General features: G+C 34.2%; 1 protein-coding gene across 1 annotated transcript in view; it reads left to right on the top strand.

Moving 5' to 3' along the window:
• The window catches only part of LOC124542837 (vacuolar protein sorting-associated protein 13B), a 55920-nt gene extending 34782 nt beyond the window's left edge, over positions 1-21138 (top strand). The window contains 28 exon segments of the mRNA XM_047120720.1: positions 277-407; positions 1003-1169; positions 2259-2384; positions 2790-2898; positions 3239-3415; positions 3897-4052; positions 4406-4507; positions 4946-5034; positions 5441-5633; positions 5963-6118; positions 6873-7026; positions 7344-7486; positions 8093-8170; positions 8951-9005; positions 9608-9696; positions 9936-10062; positions 10380-10481; positions 11107-11261; positions 12410-12644; positions 13289-13512; positions 14169-14304; positions 14789-14996; positions 15200-15270; positions 15357-15544; positions 15909-16070; positions 16846-16941; positions 18240-18317; positions 18718-21138. Coding sequence (XP_046976676.1) covers positions 277-407; positions 1003-1169; positions 2259-2384; positions 2790-2898; positions 3239-3415; positions 3897-4052; positions 4406-4507; positions 4946-5034; positions 5441-5633; positions 5963-6118; positions 6873-7026; positions 7344-7486; positions 8093-8170; positions 8951-9005; positions 9608-9696; positions 9936-10062; positions 10380-10481; positions 11107-11261; positions 12410-12644; positions 13289-13512; positions 14169-14304; positions 14789-14996; positions 15200-15270; positions 15357-15544; positions 15909-16070; positions 16846-16941; positions 18240-18317; positions 18718-18891 — 3881 coding nt within the window. The 3' untranslated portion in view covers positions 18892-21138.

The raw sequence follows: 21138 nt of genomic DNA, 5'->3' as shown, positions 1-21138 counted from the left end.
TGAGGAGAAGGTTTGGAACATATTCCACCACGCTGTTCCAATGTGGGTTGGTGGAATACACATGTGGCAGAATTTCTATGAAATTTGTCACATGCAGGTTTCCTCACGATGTTTTCCTTCACCGCTGAGCACGAGATGAATTATAAAGACAAATTAAGCACATGGATCAGCGTTGCTTGCCTGGGTTTGAACCCGCAATCTTCGGTTAAGATGCACGCGTTCTAACCACTGGGCCATCTCGACTCTTAAGTTCTCACCATTTTTTTTAATTTTAAGTTCCGAGTGAGGAGGAGGCCGAGTACACGTCGGTGTGGTGTCGAGTGACGCCTGTCAAAAACGACGGCGGCATTGTCGCGTCGTTCTGGCCGTTCTACATGATACGTTCGCATCTCCCACTAAACATTGATGTAAGACGAGTTACTCTACCACTAATACACTCTATGTAATATTATCCTATGCTAAGTTCCTGCATTGTTTGGATACATAGTTGGTTAAGTTTAAGTTATTGAATTTATGAAGATTGTGCTCCTAAGCATGTCTTATTTGTAATAATGATGATGTGCTGTGATGATGAATTATAAAAGTAATAAACTATCTCGTAATTAAAGAATGATCACTCGCTGCCTTGTATCGTATATATTTGGGCAAAATTGTACGAATAGATAAAGCTTAGATCATATTAATAATTCGATTGAAGTTCGTATGTCCAAATAACTAAAACACGCGGGCATGCTTTTTTTATCTTAGTGTGCGTGACAGCTTGAGACTCGTCAATCGTCATACTATTTTACTAGTATTCGTGTACTTAGGGCTCAAATGTTGGCTACTATTTACTTTCACGCCATACCATCGACAGTCTATCAAGACATAAGTAATCAATGTAATTAATATATAAAAAGTAATTTATAAAAGCGACATAAAAAATATACTTTGGTTAGTATACTATAGTTGTATATTTATAAGTTACTATACTTAATGAAGTAAGTACGCATCACAGTAGAGATTGTTTTATAGGTAAGAATATCATCGGGGGAGAGCCTTTCTTCGCCCGCAACAGCGACATGCGATTATCCGCTCACCGTACATATGGCGGAAGGTCGAGGTTCCATTACTCACCTCATGGCTCCAGGAACCACTTCTATAAGACACAAACTCACATTCCAATACAGGTAATTGAGCCTACCATTACCTAAGTTTTTGTGAGACAGGAGTACCTTAAATCCACAAACATCATTCGAATTTACTAAACTAGCGGCAAGATACGATGGCCGTTTTGACACATTAAAAAAGTGATGTGAAATGTAAATTTATTATCGATATAATATATTCAAATCTTTGTATTTTTGCAAGTAATTTAATTCAAGTAATTTGTTCTGAATACTAATATTATTTCTTTTATCATTTTCTATAATAAACGTATATATAAATAAAATAAAATAAATAATTTATAAAATAGATAAAATATTTACTGTCAACACAAATATAACACCGACTACGAGATCGAGTGTGAGAGTGTGACGTACACGATAACGCAAAAAAAAAAGTTATATTCGCGGTACCCCAATATTTGTAGTTTAGAAATCAGATTCGATCTCTATTGACAATAAAGAACAACAATTTGTTCCTTTGATGTAATTATTTATTAAATACGAAACTTCATAAGCGGGCAAACGTCAAAACAGCCATCATAGCGTGCCGCTACTATAACTTCGCAGCATTGGCACGGCGTATATTGCAAATCATCGCCACTTGTGTTGTTGTGAGTCCGTGGGTTCAACGATTTTTTCTTAAAGAAAATAGTCAATGGTCTATTTCAAACGATGAGATATTCTTATTTAACCCTCTCGTTAAGCTTTAAGCTTACGTTATAATTTGTGACGACAATAGCACGAGTGGTCAGGATCGAACCTGCGACTTTATACATCGTGAGGCAGCTCGTAAAGCATTGTGCTATTGACGCATCCGTTACTGTATTAACATCAAAAATTAAATACTAAATCACCTTATCTATGCTATGTTTTAAAAATAAACATTCGATGTATGGATTATATTAGATACTATCCTCCTACTCCTGTATTAAGACGACATATCCCAACGCGAGCGTTTGAAACGTTATGTGATACAAATTTTCAAAATTCAGTTTACTACTTAACACTTATCAAACTGCTTACCTCATTATAACTATTATTTTGTTATTAGTGATTATATTTGAAGTATATTAGATGACTGACATCAGATTGTCTATTTATTTTGTGCAGGGACATCGACTGCCCTGTGACACGTGACGCGGTGTTACTACATTACGGTATGACAGAAACGTCCGTTTTCGACAAACGAACGAACCTAAATAATATTGAAGACGTCGTCGAGCTGATAGACCAGTGGTAATATATCAATGCTATACATGATCAATACTATAAATATTATTGTTCTTAATATTTTCAACATATTTTAACATCACACACATTACTCTGATCCCAATGTTAGTAGCTAAAGTACTTGTGTTGTGGAAAATCATAAGTAACGACGGTACCACAAATACCCAGAATCAAGGCAACATAGAAAACTAATGAACTTTTCCTACATCGACTACACATCGGGTAATCACTTTTCGACCACGGAGGTCGTCAGTAGCTTTTTTTTTTAACATAGACTTACTTAATCTGCCACACACACATATAATCTTGTAAATCACTAATAAATATTTCTTACATTAATATTCGTATTAAACAGCCACATTGAGATCGTTTATATAAAATGACTATATTTCACTTTCATTAATGACTTAGGTTGGAAAAATCTCGAGAAGCACGTTCCAAGTGGCCGTATTCAGTAGTGAGCAATCACTGGCCTGGTGATTGGCAACCAGCGCTATTACAACCACGATGTGACGTCAATGTAAGTCCCAAAACAATACCAATAAAAGTATATATATTATCTTATACATATTTCGTTTTTATGTTTATTGTTTTTCCTTTTTTTTAATTTACAGACTGCAAACATTACATAGCCACATAGATTTATGAATAAATATTAGGAATTAATTGAAATCGATCTTTTCGATAAATTAAACAGACTATATAAATTTTACATACATTACTAAACAAATGATCATTTACCAAACTCGATATTCCAAAAATTGTTAATTTTCAAAAATGTTAACGTTTTGTCTTATTAATGAATAGTATTTAAATTAAATTAGTTGGTGATAAATACAATATCTCTTACGATGTCACAGGTACGATACGAAGCAATTCGGATAGGCAGTGGCTGTTCCCTAGAACTGATTCTGAGTCCCATAGCGTTGCTCGCGAACGCTTCTCCAATATCGTTGACACTACGTGGCCACGACGGAGCACCCATGTGCCGACTGGAGCCCGGGGTTGCGATTGCTCCTCCCACATCAATGTTACAGGTTTTTAATGAATATTACAAAACAAAGAATGTAAGGTATACATGTTGATTATATGCATAACAACAACAGTCTGTAAATTTCATACTGCGGGGTTAAGGCCTCCTCTCTCTAAAGGAAGAAGGTTTGCAAAATATTCCACCGCGCTGTTCCAATGCAGGTTAGAGGAATACACATGTGGCAGAATTTCTATTAAATTAGACACATACATTCTCACGATGTTTTTCTTCACCGCCGAGCACGAGATGAATTATAAACACAAATTAAGAACATGAATATTCAGTGGTGCTTTCCTGGGTTTGAACCCGCAATCATCGTTTAAGATGCACGCGTTCTAACCACTGAGCCATCGACTATCATTATGTATAAACAATTTCTTAATATTTTTAAGTATTCGTTTGAAAAAGACAATAATAGTGATGTTCGAATTATTTCTAATGCAGATAACGACACATATCCGTTATACGATCATTTGTTTCTACAGAAACCATTCTTCATGTCAGTGGAGATAGGTCGGGAAACGTTTGTGAGTGGCAAACTGCAAATCTGCAAGGAAGACCCTGGTCGATACGGACAGCCAGCGCCGGGGCACATTGCACTTGAAAAGCCCGCCACGTTTGCTGTGCAGTGTAACCAGAAGGTAACACTATAGATAACAAAGAAAAAGTATATTATATTGCAAAATACGCTTAACAATATATTTGACTACAGATACGATTACATAAAGTATAAACCAATCCTAATTAAGAAAATAAATGAATATTAATTTAATTTATAGTCTATAGCACTCAGGAATGACGTAGTTTCTTAGTACCTGAGATATACTTATTCATACTTTATTTGCTGATATACAAAAAGTACTCTTTATAAAATTAGTATAGATTCAACTACTACCAAAGTATTCTTCCATTCTATGTGAAATTATAAATAATTGTTTTTTTTTTCATTTCACTTATTTTTAATTTTTTTATAAACCCTTTTTTCTTTGTATAGGTGGCACTGTTAACGATGTATCATGAAATAAAGGACGACATGAATGTCCTCGGGATAACATCCAGCTACGTCCTAATTAACTGGCTAAATACAGATGTTTTGGTAAGTTAATAAATGTAATATGAATCTTTGCTATCATCATTTTGCATCCTAATACCATTCAAATTATTCGTCTTTGAATTAAATCATTGTATAGCCTATTCCAATGAAAATATGAAAAAAGATAAACAAACCTGATAACGGAATTCCGACAGAAGTTTTCAAAACGCCAAAACGCCATTTTTCGGAAATCCATATTGAATATCATAGATAATTCAAGTCCTCGATCAATTATATAATAATGTACTGATGAAAAATTATGATTTTTTGCTTTTTTTAATGTTATGGTTGGAATAGGATATAAGTAGAGGCACAGGTGACACAACAAATTAGATTGTATTGCGTATTTGTAAGCAATAGTTTACAAGCAATAAAGCACAACTTTTTTATAATAATATTTTATTTAATCTGTCATAGATTATTCATTTAATTTTCTGACAGGTGTCGGCCATAGCCGTCCCGAACGAAATGGACAATGCGGTTCTGCGACCAAAAACGTTTAAGATTGTCGTACCGACGAAGAAAGATAGGTATTGTAATAATTTCTTAATATACTTTTATTTAATTATAACATAATTTCATGAACAAGTGACGTTCAGGGAAAAATAAACCTTAATAACTAGTTATAAAAAATGTCTTAGTGAACCTACAGCTTAAGTAATCGACTAAATTTGAAATTATACAAAAAATACTTATGCTTTTTATATTTATCTTCAAGAAAAAATGAATTCCCGACCTACGTTTCCATGTATTGAATGTCACACCTTCCTTAATCTAATAAGTGTATTAGATTAAGGAAGGTGTTGTGTTGTGTTTTTTTATTAAAAGCACAATCCATTAAAGATTGAAGGTGATCTAATAATAACACTTTATTATTAGATCCAGAAACCTTCGATCTTTAATGGATTGTGCATTCAATAAAAAATGATTTCTCAGCCTACATGGAAGTCCCCTGTGTCGTTTCTGGATGAGTGGTCGCTGGCGAGGGGGTGATGCTGATGAGTTACGAGCATTCCTTTGCCTCGCATTTCCCACTAAGATCTACCAAGCAAACACCCCGGTACCGATACGGTTGGGAGTGGCGCCAGTACGAAGATCGATTGCTTTGAAGGATAAAAATGGTCTATCCGTGAGTTTTATTCTATATTTTAATAACAATTTTCACTGATGAAAATGTCTATACAGTTATAACACGTTTGTGAAGAGGAGATAGTTGTATCTCATCCTCATACTTCTATAATTTCACTACTAATATTATACATCAGTATTAATTATTATATATTATTATTAATAAATCTTACGACAATTGTAAGTAAACCAAAGGTAAATTATTATCTTTAATATTAATAATGACAATAATTTCCTATGTAATATAAATGGATAGATTACTTTTATAAATAGAATCGATGAGAAACAACTAGGAAGTAGTACTAAATATATATTTTTTTTATGTTTAAGGTGCCAGTTGTAGTGACGCAGTTGCGGCACGAAGCGCGATGGATTGTGGCGTTTTCAGAAGACCATTGCCCTCAATTTGTGGTGCACAACCACACGAAAACGGTCATCGCCGTCGCGCAACCTGCTGTTAATGAAGACGCCACGAGCCCAGTAAAGGTAAAGTTGTTACATATTAATTATGATTTCAACTTAATTGACTAGACTCGAATTCGACACTACTTGTGCACTATTCGAAGAGTCGAGATGGCCCAGTGGTTAGAACGCGTGCATCTTAACCGATGATTGCGGGTTCAAACCCAGGCAAGCACCGCTGATTCATGTGCTTAATTTGTCTTTATAATTCATCTCTTGCTCAGCGGTGAAGGAAAACATCGTGAGAAAACCTGCATGTGACAAATTTCATAGAAATTCTGCCACATGTGTATTCCACCAACCCGTATTGGAACAGCGTGGTGGAATATGTTCCAAACCTCAAAGGGAGAGGAGGCCTTTAGCCCAGCAGTGGGAATTTACAGGCTGTTGTTGTTGTTGTTGTGCACTATTCTCATTGTCGCCACATAAATTAAGCTTAGAGAGAGTTGTGGTATTGGTTGCTTTACTTTTTGGAGTCGTAGTGTAATGTTACATTAATCTCTTAGCTCCCTTCCTAATAAGACTATTACGGCTTAAGGCTTTATGTTATTTGCAAGTCTATATTAATAAATGTGAAAGTTACTCTGTTTGTCTGTAGCTATTTCACGACCAAACCGCTCAAACGAATTTCATGAAATTTGGTATGAAGCAAACATGAATTTGAAGAAAGGACATGGACTACTTTTGTTATCATACAAATGACAACCGACAACCTAAAAGGCGAACGAAGCCGCGGGTGACTAGTAGTATTGTATATTGTGTTTATTTTTGTTACCAGCCGGCTCAAGACTGTTTAGGCGTGCAGTGGTGGTGCGTAGTCGAATCGAACACGATTATGCACTACTCGACTCCCGCGTACTGCGCGCGATACCCGCCGCCCGCGCAAGCGGGACGCGCACCGACTCCCGTCATCACTATCGGAGTCAGCAAAGGTAACTGACACACAAAACAAACAATCATGGAATACAAATTATATATATCATGCGGTGTTTCAAATTATATACAGTATGCGGTGTACTATGTCGTAACGTGTAAAACAATTTAATGTTTTCAATGTACTCTTATATTTATACTGTATAATCTGTTTATTTAACACACGACTTACTTTATATATTTACTTTTATATACGTTGTTTTTTTAATAATTATATATATTTTAATGTCATATTTGCAATTTTAATCATTAAAGTACCAAAGGAATTTAGAGAGATTTTGTTACTTAACAAAAACTTATTTTATAATTTTAACAGGTGAAGGAATATTCGAATGGAGTCAGCCGATCGCGGTAACAGATGGAGAGCAACTTTTACAACTCTCTGGTGGTGTTACAATGAAAATGCGCGTGCGCACGCAGCCACATTCAACGCCGCTAGAGTTACAGGACGTGGACCAAGTATGACCTTTAATATTGATTATACCGACTTTCATTGCAGAGTTATAGACATATAGTTCGACACAAATTAGATGTAGCGTCGTAAAATAGAATGGAAAAAAAATGAAACCGATTACTGGCGATTTACACGACCAATAGATATAGCCCCCTATCGCGCCAATCGACGCTATTCGTCGCTATAAATTCACGCGTCAGAGAAAGCAAGTGCTTGTTAATCGACGCGTCAATTTGACAAATATATTAGGTCATGTGATATTACAAATTATTACGTTTGGGCAAAGATCATATTCGCATGAGAAAAAAATAATGATAATTTGGGATAGCGTACTCAATTCGGATGTGATCGGTTTTACAATTTTGTCGATGCTACATCTAAGTTGTGTCGAACTTATACATCAATGTGTTTTAGCGTGAGAGATGAATGTTAGTGTAGTATGACGGACATCAGTTTAAACTGGTTCATATATTGAATGTCAAGGTAGTAGAATAACCGTTAAAATCAGAACTAAGAATCTACCCAAAATTCACCAACAATTCGTCTATTTTTGTATTGTAATAGTTATCTTGTAAAATAATTGCTTAATAATATTTGTTTGTTTGTAAAAGAATGACATATCAGCGAGTGACATCAGACGCAGGCTCGGCAAGTATTCCGCAGAGAGCCAGTCGAAGCAGACACAAGAAGTAAGTTGAAATACCAATTCAAATCGCTTTTTACCGTATTCATTCGATAATTTTACATCACACTTTATGATTCAACAACAACTACAACAGCCTGTAAATTCCCACTGCTGAGCTAAAGGCCTCCTCTTCCTTTAAGGAGAAGGTTTGGAACATATTCCACCACGCTGTTCCAATGCGGGTTGGTGGAATACACATGCGGCAGAATTTCTATGAAATTTGTCACATACAGGTTTCCTCACGATGTTTTCCTTCACCGCAGAGTACGAGATGAATTATAAAGGCAAATTAAGCACATGAATCAGCGGTGCTTGCCTGGGTTTGAACCCGCAATCATCGGTTAAGATGCACGCGTTCTAACCACTGGGCCATCTCTGCTCATATTCATGCTCACTTTATGATTATTTATTTTTATTTATTCATGTACCAAAAACAAGTAACACAGAAAAAAAAAGAATAACAAAGAAACAAAGTGATACATAGGAAAGCTCTCTCTATGAGAGATCTCTTCCAGCCACCCTGGAGTGTGAGTAATATTATGTCAAATTACAGAGAAGTTAGGTACATCTTTAATTTTGGTGACAAAAAGAATAATTAAATTGCGTTTTATTTATTACTTTACATAAATATACTTAAATATACATTAAACTATTATAAACTACATATTAATTTACGTAAATACAAAATAATATATACATACATACACATACAAAATAAAATACACACATATATAATATCTATTGTTGTGATGAAACTGTAAATATGTATATATGATTGTTACAGAAACAAGAAACACGAAACGTTGAATTCCAACGAGTCGGAGCGAATTACTTTAAAAGTAAGTCAAGCTTTCAACAATCATTCTTATTTAAAACTAGCTGTGACCACGTGGCATGCGCACGTTTAGCCTAAGTTACCCCTTATTACATCGGCTATCTGCCAGTGAGAGTCCCATCAAAATCAGTATAGCAGTTCCAGAGATTAGCCGGAAGAAACTCATAGACAGATAAAAATTGTAACTGTAATTGTAACAGTGTATCGATTTATAATATCCACTTGAATCTTATTATGATTACCTCTTTGGTCGAGGGTTTAGAAATAAAGCCACAAATCCTAAAAGTTATTGGGGGATTGTATAGAAAAATTGTCAATAATATCGGGAATGAAAGTGTCCATCAGAAAGCACGTGAAGCCGTTGGTACCGTGCTTTATTTCTTACTGGTCGTGTGGGAATTGCTAAAGTGAGGATCTAGTGAGTGCATCTGTGTTTGTGCACACATTTAAATACTAATATGTCCCGAAATGTTGGGTTGGGCGCTTGGGATTGGTCAGCGCGGTCGAAATCGATCACGTTGATTGGTTGATATTATTATTAGTGTTAATATTGTTCTCTGTTGTGGTAAAACATCCTAGCATAGTTTAATTTCTTTACATTTCTAGATAAATCATCAAGAAGCGCGACGGACGCGGATGAGAATAAAGACAATGCTGTTACTGCTGAAGAATCAAAACAGTCGACATCAAATCAAGTACTTTTTTTATAAATTTATGATAATAATAATAATAACGGCACGGCGCGTATTGTGAGGAAGTTCCTCTCTTTGGAGCCCTGACCACCGGTGGCTTGGACCCTGTTCCCGCCACTGGTTGGCCTCTGTATTTTATATTTTTAAATATAAATATATTTTATATGTTCGTATTTTATATTTAAAAATGTAAATAATAAAAAATAACTAATTAATTTATATAAAAATCTTTTATGTCTTAGGTTCAACCAGAGGATGGGCGTAGGGAAAGCGACTTAGCAAGAGATTCGACGATGACGACGGCTACGAGCAGAGTTGATGACTCGTCCTTGTTAAAACTATCCGAGTCTGTGCATGAAGACATCGCACGTAAGTTTATATGAAATAATTTGACTCCTACACGAAAATATTAACGGCTTCATAACGGCTTGTAATATTTGTGCACCTTTTTTTTTAGTTGACTGTTGATTTTTCTTCTATAATAGAAATATTTTATAGCTATTAGCCGTTATAAGCTATTGTGTATCTATTCTTAGTTAACGTTATCTTTGCTAATCTCAATGATCGTCTTTCAAATGTAAAGATTTAAAAGAAATTACAATATCAATTGAACTGAGACATAAAGGCTTTTTTTGTTTAATAATGTTTATTATGAAAACATAAGGACGAGATAATGTAATTCACAGAGGCGTATCAAAACGAGTTAATCAGCGATTCGACAGTGGCGCGTAAAGATTCCTCGGATTTTTCTGAAACATCATATCTGTTGGAAGGTGTCTCCCAAAAAGGTTTTTCTTTATTTTATGATTTATTTTTTGTGTATAATTTATTTTTGTTTCATTAATTTATCTTATTTTTGGATTTTTTTTTCATACAAAGAAATAAATGTTTTTGAATGTTTGTGCAACGTTTTTTGGTTATATTATCATAAAGGATATTGAAAAATAAATGATGTTACAAAATTGATCGTTTTATATAATAAACGGGCAATATGCCGCTACAAACACATTTTTCTACAATATTTTAAAATATATAGCTTTTTATCAACAACAGCCTGTAACTTCCCACTGCTGGGCTAAAGGCCTCCTCTCCCTTTGTGGAGAAGGTTTGGAACATATTCCACCATGCTGTTATAATGCGGGTTGGTGGAATACACATGTGGCAGAATTTCTATGAAATTTGTCGCATGCAGGTTTCCTCACGAAGTTTTTCTTCACCGCTGAGCACGAGATGAATTATAAAGACAAATTAAGCACATGAATCAGCGTTACTTGCCTGGGTTTGAACCCGCAATCATCGGTTAAGGTGAACGCGTTCTAACGCTTTTTATCAGAATAGACTATATTATGTCTTCTGCATGTTGTGTTAAAATATAAGTTTAAAGGTCGACTGGAGTGAGATGTTTTTGTTTAGATTGGTCGGACAGTAGCAAGTTGTGGTCGGAAAAGGAGAGATTCCGATGCGTGATCGATAACGTCGTGGTGTCCGTGGGCGCGTCCTCCGACGCGCTTCCCTTACTCGCCCTACATCTCCAACGAGTGGCGTTGCTCGTACAGGCTGATTCTAGGGTAAGATAAATAAGTATATTTTACGTTTTACTTTAAACGTTTATGTGGTCATATATTTTAGTATTGTTTTACAAATGTTCTATATTCACTTATAGTACGACACAAATTAGAAGTAGAAAATGAAATGGAATGAAAATAAAACCGATTACTGCCGATTTATACAACCAATAGAAATAGCTCCCTATCGCGCCATTCGACGCTATTCGTCGTTATAGATTCACGCGTCAGAGAGCAAGTGCATGTAAATCGACGCGTCAAATTGACGAATATATTAGGTCATATGATATTACAAGTTATTACGTTTGTGCAAAGATCGTATTCGCATGAGAAATAAATATTGATAATTGGGGATGGCGTACTTAATTCGGATGTGATCGGTTTTACGAATTTTGTCGATGCGACATCTAAGTTGTGTCGTACTATACGTATATTTTACGTACTTTGTAGCCCTTACCAAAGTTTTTGTAGTATAATATATGATTATATATTATATATTATAAATATATGATTATATATTTTAGTATTGGTCAATACAAATGAAGTAGTTTTTTTATTAATAATATAGTAAGTTTACGATATATATACAAAAATTTGTAACATTTGTCTGCTTTGTTATAGCATTTCGTGCGAGTGTAAGATATGCCATGGTTAAAGTATTTATTAAATGTTTAGTTTACGTTCATTCTGTGAATGATGTTATTAAATCAATTGAAAATATGAAAATCGTTAATGCTTTTGTTATAACTGAGCATCATTTAAATGTATATTTATAAATAACTAGCGACCCGCCCCGGCTCCGTACGGGTGCAATACTTATGCTAAATACATATATAATACATAATACATACGACAGAATTTGATTATTTACGACATCACATTGCAAACTTTTAAAATTGTCAGTGTTACTTAACTATGTTGTCTATACGTTATATACAAAAACCTTCCTCTTGAAACACTCTATTTATTAAAAAAAACTGCATGAAAATCCGTTGCGTAATTTTAAAGATTTAAGCGTACAAAGGGACATAGGGACAGAAAAAGCGACTTTGTTTTATACTATTTAAAAATGTAGGTTGTATTTTGACCAATGGACGATGCTGGCTTGTTATAACATTAAACAAAAATAAACAAATATTTTTTTAATATAGATGATAAAAACTACAGTCGCAATAGCCGACATTCAGCTCGATAACGCTCAGTATGACACCGAGCAATATGACTTCGCTGTAGTTGCAACAACGCGCTGCGAAGCCTTACCCTTGGAGCGCTGGCCGGCGCTGTGGGGGATGTTCAACGAGAGAATACCCAGTCGCGCCGCCAAAGCCAGACTGTTGCTGAAGACGTGCCACGACCGGTGGACTGTAGCCAATCGCAGCTATCAAGGTGAAATATTTTTTTTCATGGTCTGTTTCCTACATGTAACTAAACATCTAGAAAGTACATATAATTCGGCAAAGATACATCTATATACTTAAGAGTTCGTATATTCTCCTGTTGTTTGTAAATAAAATATGTATTTTCATATGCAAAGAAAGTATTACTTATACTTCAAACATTTATTATTAGGTAACACCTCATGGATTTTCTAAATATTATTTGTCCACGACTTTTAATCTCTTAATTATTATTATTTCTTTAGTGATAATATTAACGTAGTCTTTTGCAGTTCAAAGCCAAACCACCCATCATTTGTCATTGTGGAATATTTTATAAATCACAAATACTAAACCATTATGACGACCTCCATGGTCGAGTGGTGTGTACACCGGTTTCATGGGTACGCCACTCTGAGGTCCCGGGTTCGATTATTGGCCGAGTCGATGTAGATTACCATTAGTTTTCTATGTTGTCGTGGGTCTGGGTGTTTGTGGTACCGTCGATACTTCTGATTTCAATAACACAAGTGCTTCAGCTACTTACATTGTGATCAGAGTAATGTATGTGATGTTGTCTCATATTAAAAAAAAAGTATGTGATATTATATATCTATCTTTCATATAAATCATAATAACAATTATTTTCCACAGAACTAACTGAAATAGAAGTTCTGCTGGGTCCCATGGGACTGTACATAGAGGACGAATACGTGGCTGCGGCGCTTGAACTCTACCACTTGGCTGTGCCATCGACGTCAAAGAATCAAACGTCGGAGTCGATCGCCATCGCCGAGACTCACACGCTGCAGCGACCGCTCTTGTTGAGGAAGTTAATTATACATCCTCTCGACTTGACTTTGACCCTACATACCGCGGTAACTATAATTTATGTTTTTATTTGTTTCAATATGTGCAGTTATACGAGATGGCCCAGGCGTGCGTCTTAACCGATGATTCCGGGTTCAAACCCAGGCAAGCACCGCTGATTCATGTGCTTAATTTGTCATTATAATTCATCTCGTGCTCAGCGGTGAAGGAAAACATCGTGAGGAAACCTGCATGTGACAAATTTCATAGAAATTCTGCCACTGTGTGTTCCACATGTGTATTCCACCAAACCGCATTGAAACAGCGTGGTGGAATATGTTCTAAACTTTCTCCTCAAAGGGAGAGGAGGCCTTTAGCCCAGCAGTGGGAATTTACAGGCTGTTGTTGTTGTGCAGTTATAGTATTAATATTTTAATTTATAACTAACTAGCGACCCGCCCCTTCTTCGCATATCAATACTGATACTAAATATACTGCAGAATTTGGTTACTTACGATATCATCAATTGTCAGTATTCTTTACTATATTGTCTATACAAAAACCTTCCTCTTGAATCACTCCATCTATTAAAAACAATGCATCAAAATCTGTTACATAATTTGAAAGATCTAAACATATATAGGGACAGACAGCGACAAGCCACTTTGTTTTACTATGTAATGATTTATTCTCATTAAGTTATTTGTATTTATTATTGTCGCAGGTGCGTATGTACATAGCACTCGACGAAAGTCCATTGCGACTCAGCGCCTTCCAAGTCCACGACGCGATGACGTCACCCGAAGGATTAACACACGCACTCACAGTGCATTATTTATCAGCGGCCATACTCGGTGCAGGTAAGTGGAAGTAAATAAACCACTCAGACATATATAAATACGTCAAATATCATTTCGTAAGCTCGATATATACCTAGTTGTTATTTTACTTTTGAGCTACGATTTAGTTTTTCTTGTTAGGGTTTTGTACAAGCTAATCTGTGCAGCTACCACCTACTCATCAAATAATCTTCCACCAGACATCAATACTTAATATTTTTGCGAGCTGGTTTGGAGTTTGATTGAGCCAGTATATATAAGAGCACTAACATTTTGGCCAAAACGTGGTGGCGCATTGGCGAGGTACGTTATAGTTAACATACGCTATGGTAACAACAACGCTAACGCTTGTGGGCGGTGATGACCTCTAACCATCACGTGAGCCATTTACCGTCCGCCGATACCATAAAAAAAAACGATAAGACGTTTTCCAGAGGACCAGTTTTGTGAGAACAGCTAATAAATAAAGGGGTATATTTAAAAAGATACAAATGTTCGTTTTCAGGGTGGGTGGTAGGTGGTCTTGAGCTGTTAGGTGCTCCGGGTGCGCTGGCTGCCCGCGTTGGGAACGCCGGTGGTGGCGTCAAGGGTGTTGCTTCAGCCGCTGCTGGAGCCCTATTGCGTTCACTGAGCTCAGCGGCTGGGTCGCTGGCAAGGAATCTGGATCTACTAGCTGGAGATGAAGATCATGCTAAGAGAGCTGCTGCAGCTAGGTACATATAAAAAATCGCTTTTTATATAGAGTACCTTATATACCGTATACGTAATATTGCTAATAATTATTGTATTTAGTATTAATTTAATTTAACAGTCGCATTTATGCACTGCGTTGCAGAACTAATATTTTTAAATATTCTTTTTCTATGATAACCTATTGCATTCTTAAATTTCTAAATCAATAATATTTTTTCCATAGGAGACGACCACCGCCCAACCTAATGGCAGGTTTGGTTACTGGGGTCACCAACTTTGCTATAAACATCCTTGGTAAGAATTTTCTTTCTTAATTTAGTAATACATATGCAAACTATTTTATTTTCGTTATTAATAACTAATATTCAATTTGTGAACAGGTGCAGTGGGTGGTATAGCCCACCACCCGCTCGTAGGTGTAGCGGTAGGTGAGAGCGAAAGTGGTGCGGCAGCGTTACGGCGCGGTCTAGTCGGTGCCATCACGAAACCTCTGAGCGCCACCGCAGATTTAGTTGCCTTTGCTGGGCATGGACTACTGTCCCAGACAGGCTGGGATCCCGTACCTCAGGTAACGAAACATATCTAGAGTATCTAATAGGTACACGTATTATATAAAGACGTGGCCTTCCAAAATCAAGAAGTGTACATTTATCTGAAATAATAATAATTTTTTATTAATTATTATCTGAAATGAAAACGTCCTTAACGACAGTGTAAAATCGAACAATTGTAGTCTCAATGATAGTAAAATACAAATTTTCTTAATAAGGGGTGTTTCTTTTTTTTTGTTCAATGTAATCTTTAAGAAAAAAAATTAGTTGAATCTGTACGTATGGCCTTCGTTTTGCTGTTGTCTTTTTCCGTATTAATTCATATACACTTTTTTCTCGAATGTACTTCATAAAATAACTACTCTAACTCCATGTCCACAGCCGAGAGCGACCACCAGTTTTGGTATGGAAAAAACCACCTTACCCAGTGGGTGGCGACGTGACTGCGTCCGATATGGCTTCCGTTACGCAGAGCTGGGCGTCATCTCCGGCTTTAAGGCACTCATCGATGACACTCTCTATCAGCTTATTATAACGCGAAAGGTAACACACACAAACACAACACTACATATCTACTTGCTGGTAGGGCTTTGTGCAAGCCCATCTGGGTAGGTTACACCCTCCCAACACATATTCAAAGCAGTAATCCTTATGAATAATATTGTTTTATGGTTTGTAACTTGACGACCATATATAAAAAAGGTAAACACTAATGCCTCGATATATAATAACATATTATATAATAAAAGTTGTATGTGACGTATAGAAACGCTTTAATAATTCCTAAAATTATTAGCGTTATTTGAAAAAAGGGTAGGTTTAAAATAGTACACTATTATTGAGGGCGGAAAGGGATATGATTGCTGGATAAAATGGTATTAATTTAAAGTTATGTTGCACAAAGATATATGTTAATCAAGACATGTTTGTTTTATTTATCTGTTCGTTGTGGCAAAGGTAGCTCGGCAGCGCAACCTAATGACAGCCCTTTAAATCAGTAAACAGTTTTCATAGAAATTTCCTGGAGCGTTTTTTTTTTTTTGTTTAATTATTTTTATTTATTCCCAGCCTGTCGATGTGATTTTATGTGTTTCTTTTTTTTCAATGCAATATTATAATTTTACGCTATTTTCAATAAAACTTATAAAATGACATACTGCTTAGCAAATAGACCGGTCTACAAGACTTAAAAAAATAATTTACCATATATTATATATAAAAAAAAGAAAAAAAACAGAATGTTATAATATTATAATTACTTTAATCGAAGTTTTGTCTACAACTTACAAAGTTATTGTATTTTATAAACAACTTTCAGTTCCTCATTATAATCGATCCAGAAACGGAGCGTTTGGTCGAAATGCTGGACTTTAAAAATTGTTCTCTTGGACCATATCGAGGACAAATTATTGAGGTAAGATGTTAGATAAGTTATATTGAATATACTTTTTGGATTATTTTAGCATAATCCAAAGATTGTATCAGCTTTATAATGAACGACGATACCGAACTATTTCTTTTAGTATTTTTTCTTTATTATTAATTATATGCCCACTGATTTTGTTTTTGTGCCTGTATATTTTTTTTATTTTTTGTTTTTTTTTTCGCTCCGTTAATTGCGATTTTATTTTTAATACAGATAAGTCAGACATATATAGTTGCATTTCTAGTTGTGCATATTCAGAATAATTAGAATTTTATTTAAATAATTATTTTGCGTCTTAATTTTTGATATCGTGGATGCTGCGCTGCGGAGTGACTTTAAATTAAATATCTCGAGGTTCCTCGATCGCGGTAGATTGCAGGATCATTTTTATGTTCTAGTACTATTGCTGAATAGTAGTTCTTATTTTCTATCTTTGTTAGCACGAGTTGGGAACGGCATAACAAGCTAACATCTCAACACGCTCTTTAAAAAATTCTTACTTATTACGAAAAATTACCTTAACTGTCACCTTAAGCTCTTCATCGGAATTCTAAGAGACTCTCGACTGGCCTCTGACAAAATTAATTTAATTTAAAATTTAAGTTAAAATTTCACCCTCTGGCCTGCTAGAACTTTACCCCAAAACACATTTTCTAAGGAACTACAAAGTTGGACCATGTCTTTAAACATGATCTACGTGTCGTAGTAGCTTTGTTAAAGTTAACTCTAACACTAAACCTATGTCTATGTCTAGTCTATGTCATGATACATGAGTAATAATATAAAATATGCACCGCAATTAAAATTAAACGCGTGGAATATAACTGCAATACTGGACGAGCCAGTCAGCACTCCAAGAATAATTTTGCCGACGTAAATGCCAGCAAAGACAAATCAAGTATTTGGGTCCAAATTATTAACTACTTGATTTTATAGTTGTAATTATTTAAATATTTATAATATGTTATATATTAGATGTTACTATGTTGGGTAACCTTTTACTCTGTTCTAATAAATTAAACGTTTCTACAATGCATTTGGATAAATATTAATTATATATCTAGTAGCATGTTTCCTAGTTTCATTCAGTAAAGTTTTCTAAATTGTAAATCGCGATATAAGCTTGTATACAATAAGCCCACTCATCACTAACAACTCTCAACAATTTATTTTATTATTAATGTTCCACAATAATATTTCTAAATGTAATGAAGGCTTAACTTCGACTGGATTGATTCCTAATTTTTTTTATAATGTAATGTTTGTAATTTAAACATTTGTTGCAGTTGATTATTGAGCTCCAACCGCGATCTCCAAAAGTTATAGAACCACGCGACGAAGACGAAGAAAACCTTGACGTTCAGGTATGAATAAATCATAATATTTTGTATGTACATTTAGCTCACATTAATATAATATACCTAATCAATTTCAAATTTGGAATACAGGCTAAATTAATTTAAATTCTATTATAATCATTACGTCACATTACAAAATAATTTAATCACTAGCCTGGAAAATTTAACGGTAGCTCGGTAACAATAATACCTTAACGATCATCGTTAAGGTATTATTGTTAGGTAAAGGCTCAGCGAGGTCGTTACTCATATGGCTACTCCACTACGAAGTCCACAAAATAGAACTAAGACACAAATGTCAGTTGCTCACTGTCGATCACGTTTTGTTAACCGTTTTGAAGCCATGAACATAGTAGGCCGTTGGTCTAATTAATGTCTAGCTAAATTAATAAAGTTCGTCAATAAGGTGAGCGCGGCGGCCATGGCCCGGGTTGCGCGCTACACTGGCACGGAGGGCTACGAAAAGAAAGAGGAGCGTGTGATCACTTTGCTGTGTCTCCCCGGAACTGCGCATGCGCTGCGTGCCGCCCTATGCGCCGTGCTGCACTCCACAGTCGACACGCATTTCTGCCTACTGTAAACATTATATTGGTCAATTAACCAATATAATAAAATTATTATGAGTTTGTTATTGTAGTCAAAAAAATAACAAAATTTTACCATTTATTAAATTTATTCTTTCGAGTATTCTGCTCACCTCGCTGTAAGTTTTTATATCGCTTTCCATGACCAGCACAGAGCGAGGACGCTCAAATTTGTTTTCTATAATATATACGCGCTGTGTTTCCATATTATTTATAATGAGTATCTCAAAAAAATAATTATAAATAATACAAATATAATTTATATTACATTGTGTCTGCAAATTAAACCAATATTGAAATCGCCTGGCAGATTTCCATGTTATGACATATCACAAGAAACGCTTTAACGTCGCCTTTCATCGTGTCATTTGAGTGTCTATCACATGATAGTATGTCTGTGTCACAATATGACGCATAGTTGAAGAATTAAATGAAATTCCAGCCGTCTGCGATGACATGAGTACAACAAAATTTACTTACTGAAGGAATCATTAATTATTAATAATATCATGAATTTTCGTTTGTTATAGTTCATATTATGAAAACAATATATGATGTCGTTTAAATATTTCAATTACAATACTTAACTATCCACACCTCAATTTACACACGTTGATTTAAATCAGAATATCATTTCAAACAGATTCAATCATACAAAGTATTATATTATACGGTATTATGTATATATGTTAATATTATTTTAATAAAGTATTTGTGACAAAGACAACATGAGTATTGTCGATTGCATCAACATTTTGTATTAAAATATTAATTTTAAACAGATAACAAAACGTTATGTAACAGGTACTGTCTGTATAAAAATGTTTTTTTTTTTTAATATTAATAACTTTTATCAATGTTTCTATAGAAAATTCCTGCGGTCTTATACTATTAATATTTAAATTAATTACTATTTTATACACATGCTCATATAAACAAAAATATGCATGTCTTGTTTGTCTTCAATAAATAATTCCTAGTAATTGTAGCTATAAGTCGTCTCGCCACGATAATCGTTTAAATTATTTCTAGAAATTTTCCATCGCAACTGCTCTGTAATAATTGAATGTTTTGAGTAGGAAGACATTTTTTTATTTAATTTATAAATTTACGTTTTATTATATAATACGAAATACATTTATTATGGTGTCTGCACAAAATTCCTGTATTTTTTCAATAATCTTATATATTGATGTCGATGTTATGCCAAATTGTATATTAAATTTTTTGAATTAAATTTTTCGATGTTTTAATAAATATTAATAATAAATTTAGTGTTTTTAATGCATAATGTTAACTCAATTATATTATATTTTCTTTTATTTCGTTAGGAAGAAAACGGTATGTAATCAGCATTCTATGATAAATTTTAAGTAAAAAAAAAGAATAATACTGTATCTATGTGTCTGTTCATAGATTATTCCTTAGATATTAATTATATGCGCTGTGATTTTTTCGCTTATACATTATTTCCTATTTTATTTATATATATTTTGAATTCATTATCTAAGACAGGGTCAATTATCGGATTATAAGGCTTAAATCATTCCTTAAGATACTGACAACACCGAATGACATTCGATGTTGCCATATATCCAATTGTTATTTGCAATTATTATGACATCAGAATTAAACTAAAGTATGTATAATTTTTAGTTTAGTTTACATTAATACCCTTAAGGAAATTTATTGCTGAACATATTTTGGTACAATAATATGTATTTAAAAATATAATTAACTTTTTTATTATAAAAATTTGATCAAAATCAACAAAGAAATATTTTCAATTGAACTAATGGAACCTTGTTTGGCTGTTGTCAGCGCCTTAACTGAATGAGTTTCTTGGACGTATTTATAGGTAAATTGTTCGGACGGAGTATATTTTGAACTAGAAAAAATTTATGTTAATATATAATAGTTTCTAAATTTAGCTGTGTAAATAAAACTATTTAAACCAAATTTATTTGTAATGGATATTATTTTATATAAAAAAGTCGCAATATTATATATTTATTTCAAACGTAAAAGTCATCTCATATTTCTTGACTATTGATATTTATTAATGTATCTTTATCTTTGTATAAGGCTCTGTCCTATCGTAGCATTGTTGACAATTTTTTAATTGTTTAAACAAAATAATTTTACTTAAATATTATTTATCATATTAAGTGTTATAAGTTCTTGTGTAATAGTAGAATATTACATGTAATCTATTGTATGTATAAAATAAATATAAATTTAAA

This window comes from Vanessa cardui, chromosome Z, assembly GCF_905220365.1.
Source record: "Vanessa cardui chromosome Z, ilVanCard2.1, whole genome shotgun sequence".
Taxonomy (NCBI): domain Eukaryota; kingdom Metazoa; phylum Arthropoda; class Insecta; order Lepidoptera; family Nymphalidae; genus Vanessa; species Vanessa cardui.
Note: the sequence above shows the minus strand (reverse complement) of the source record. Positions and strands in the feature narration are given on the sequence as shown.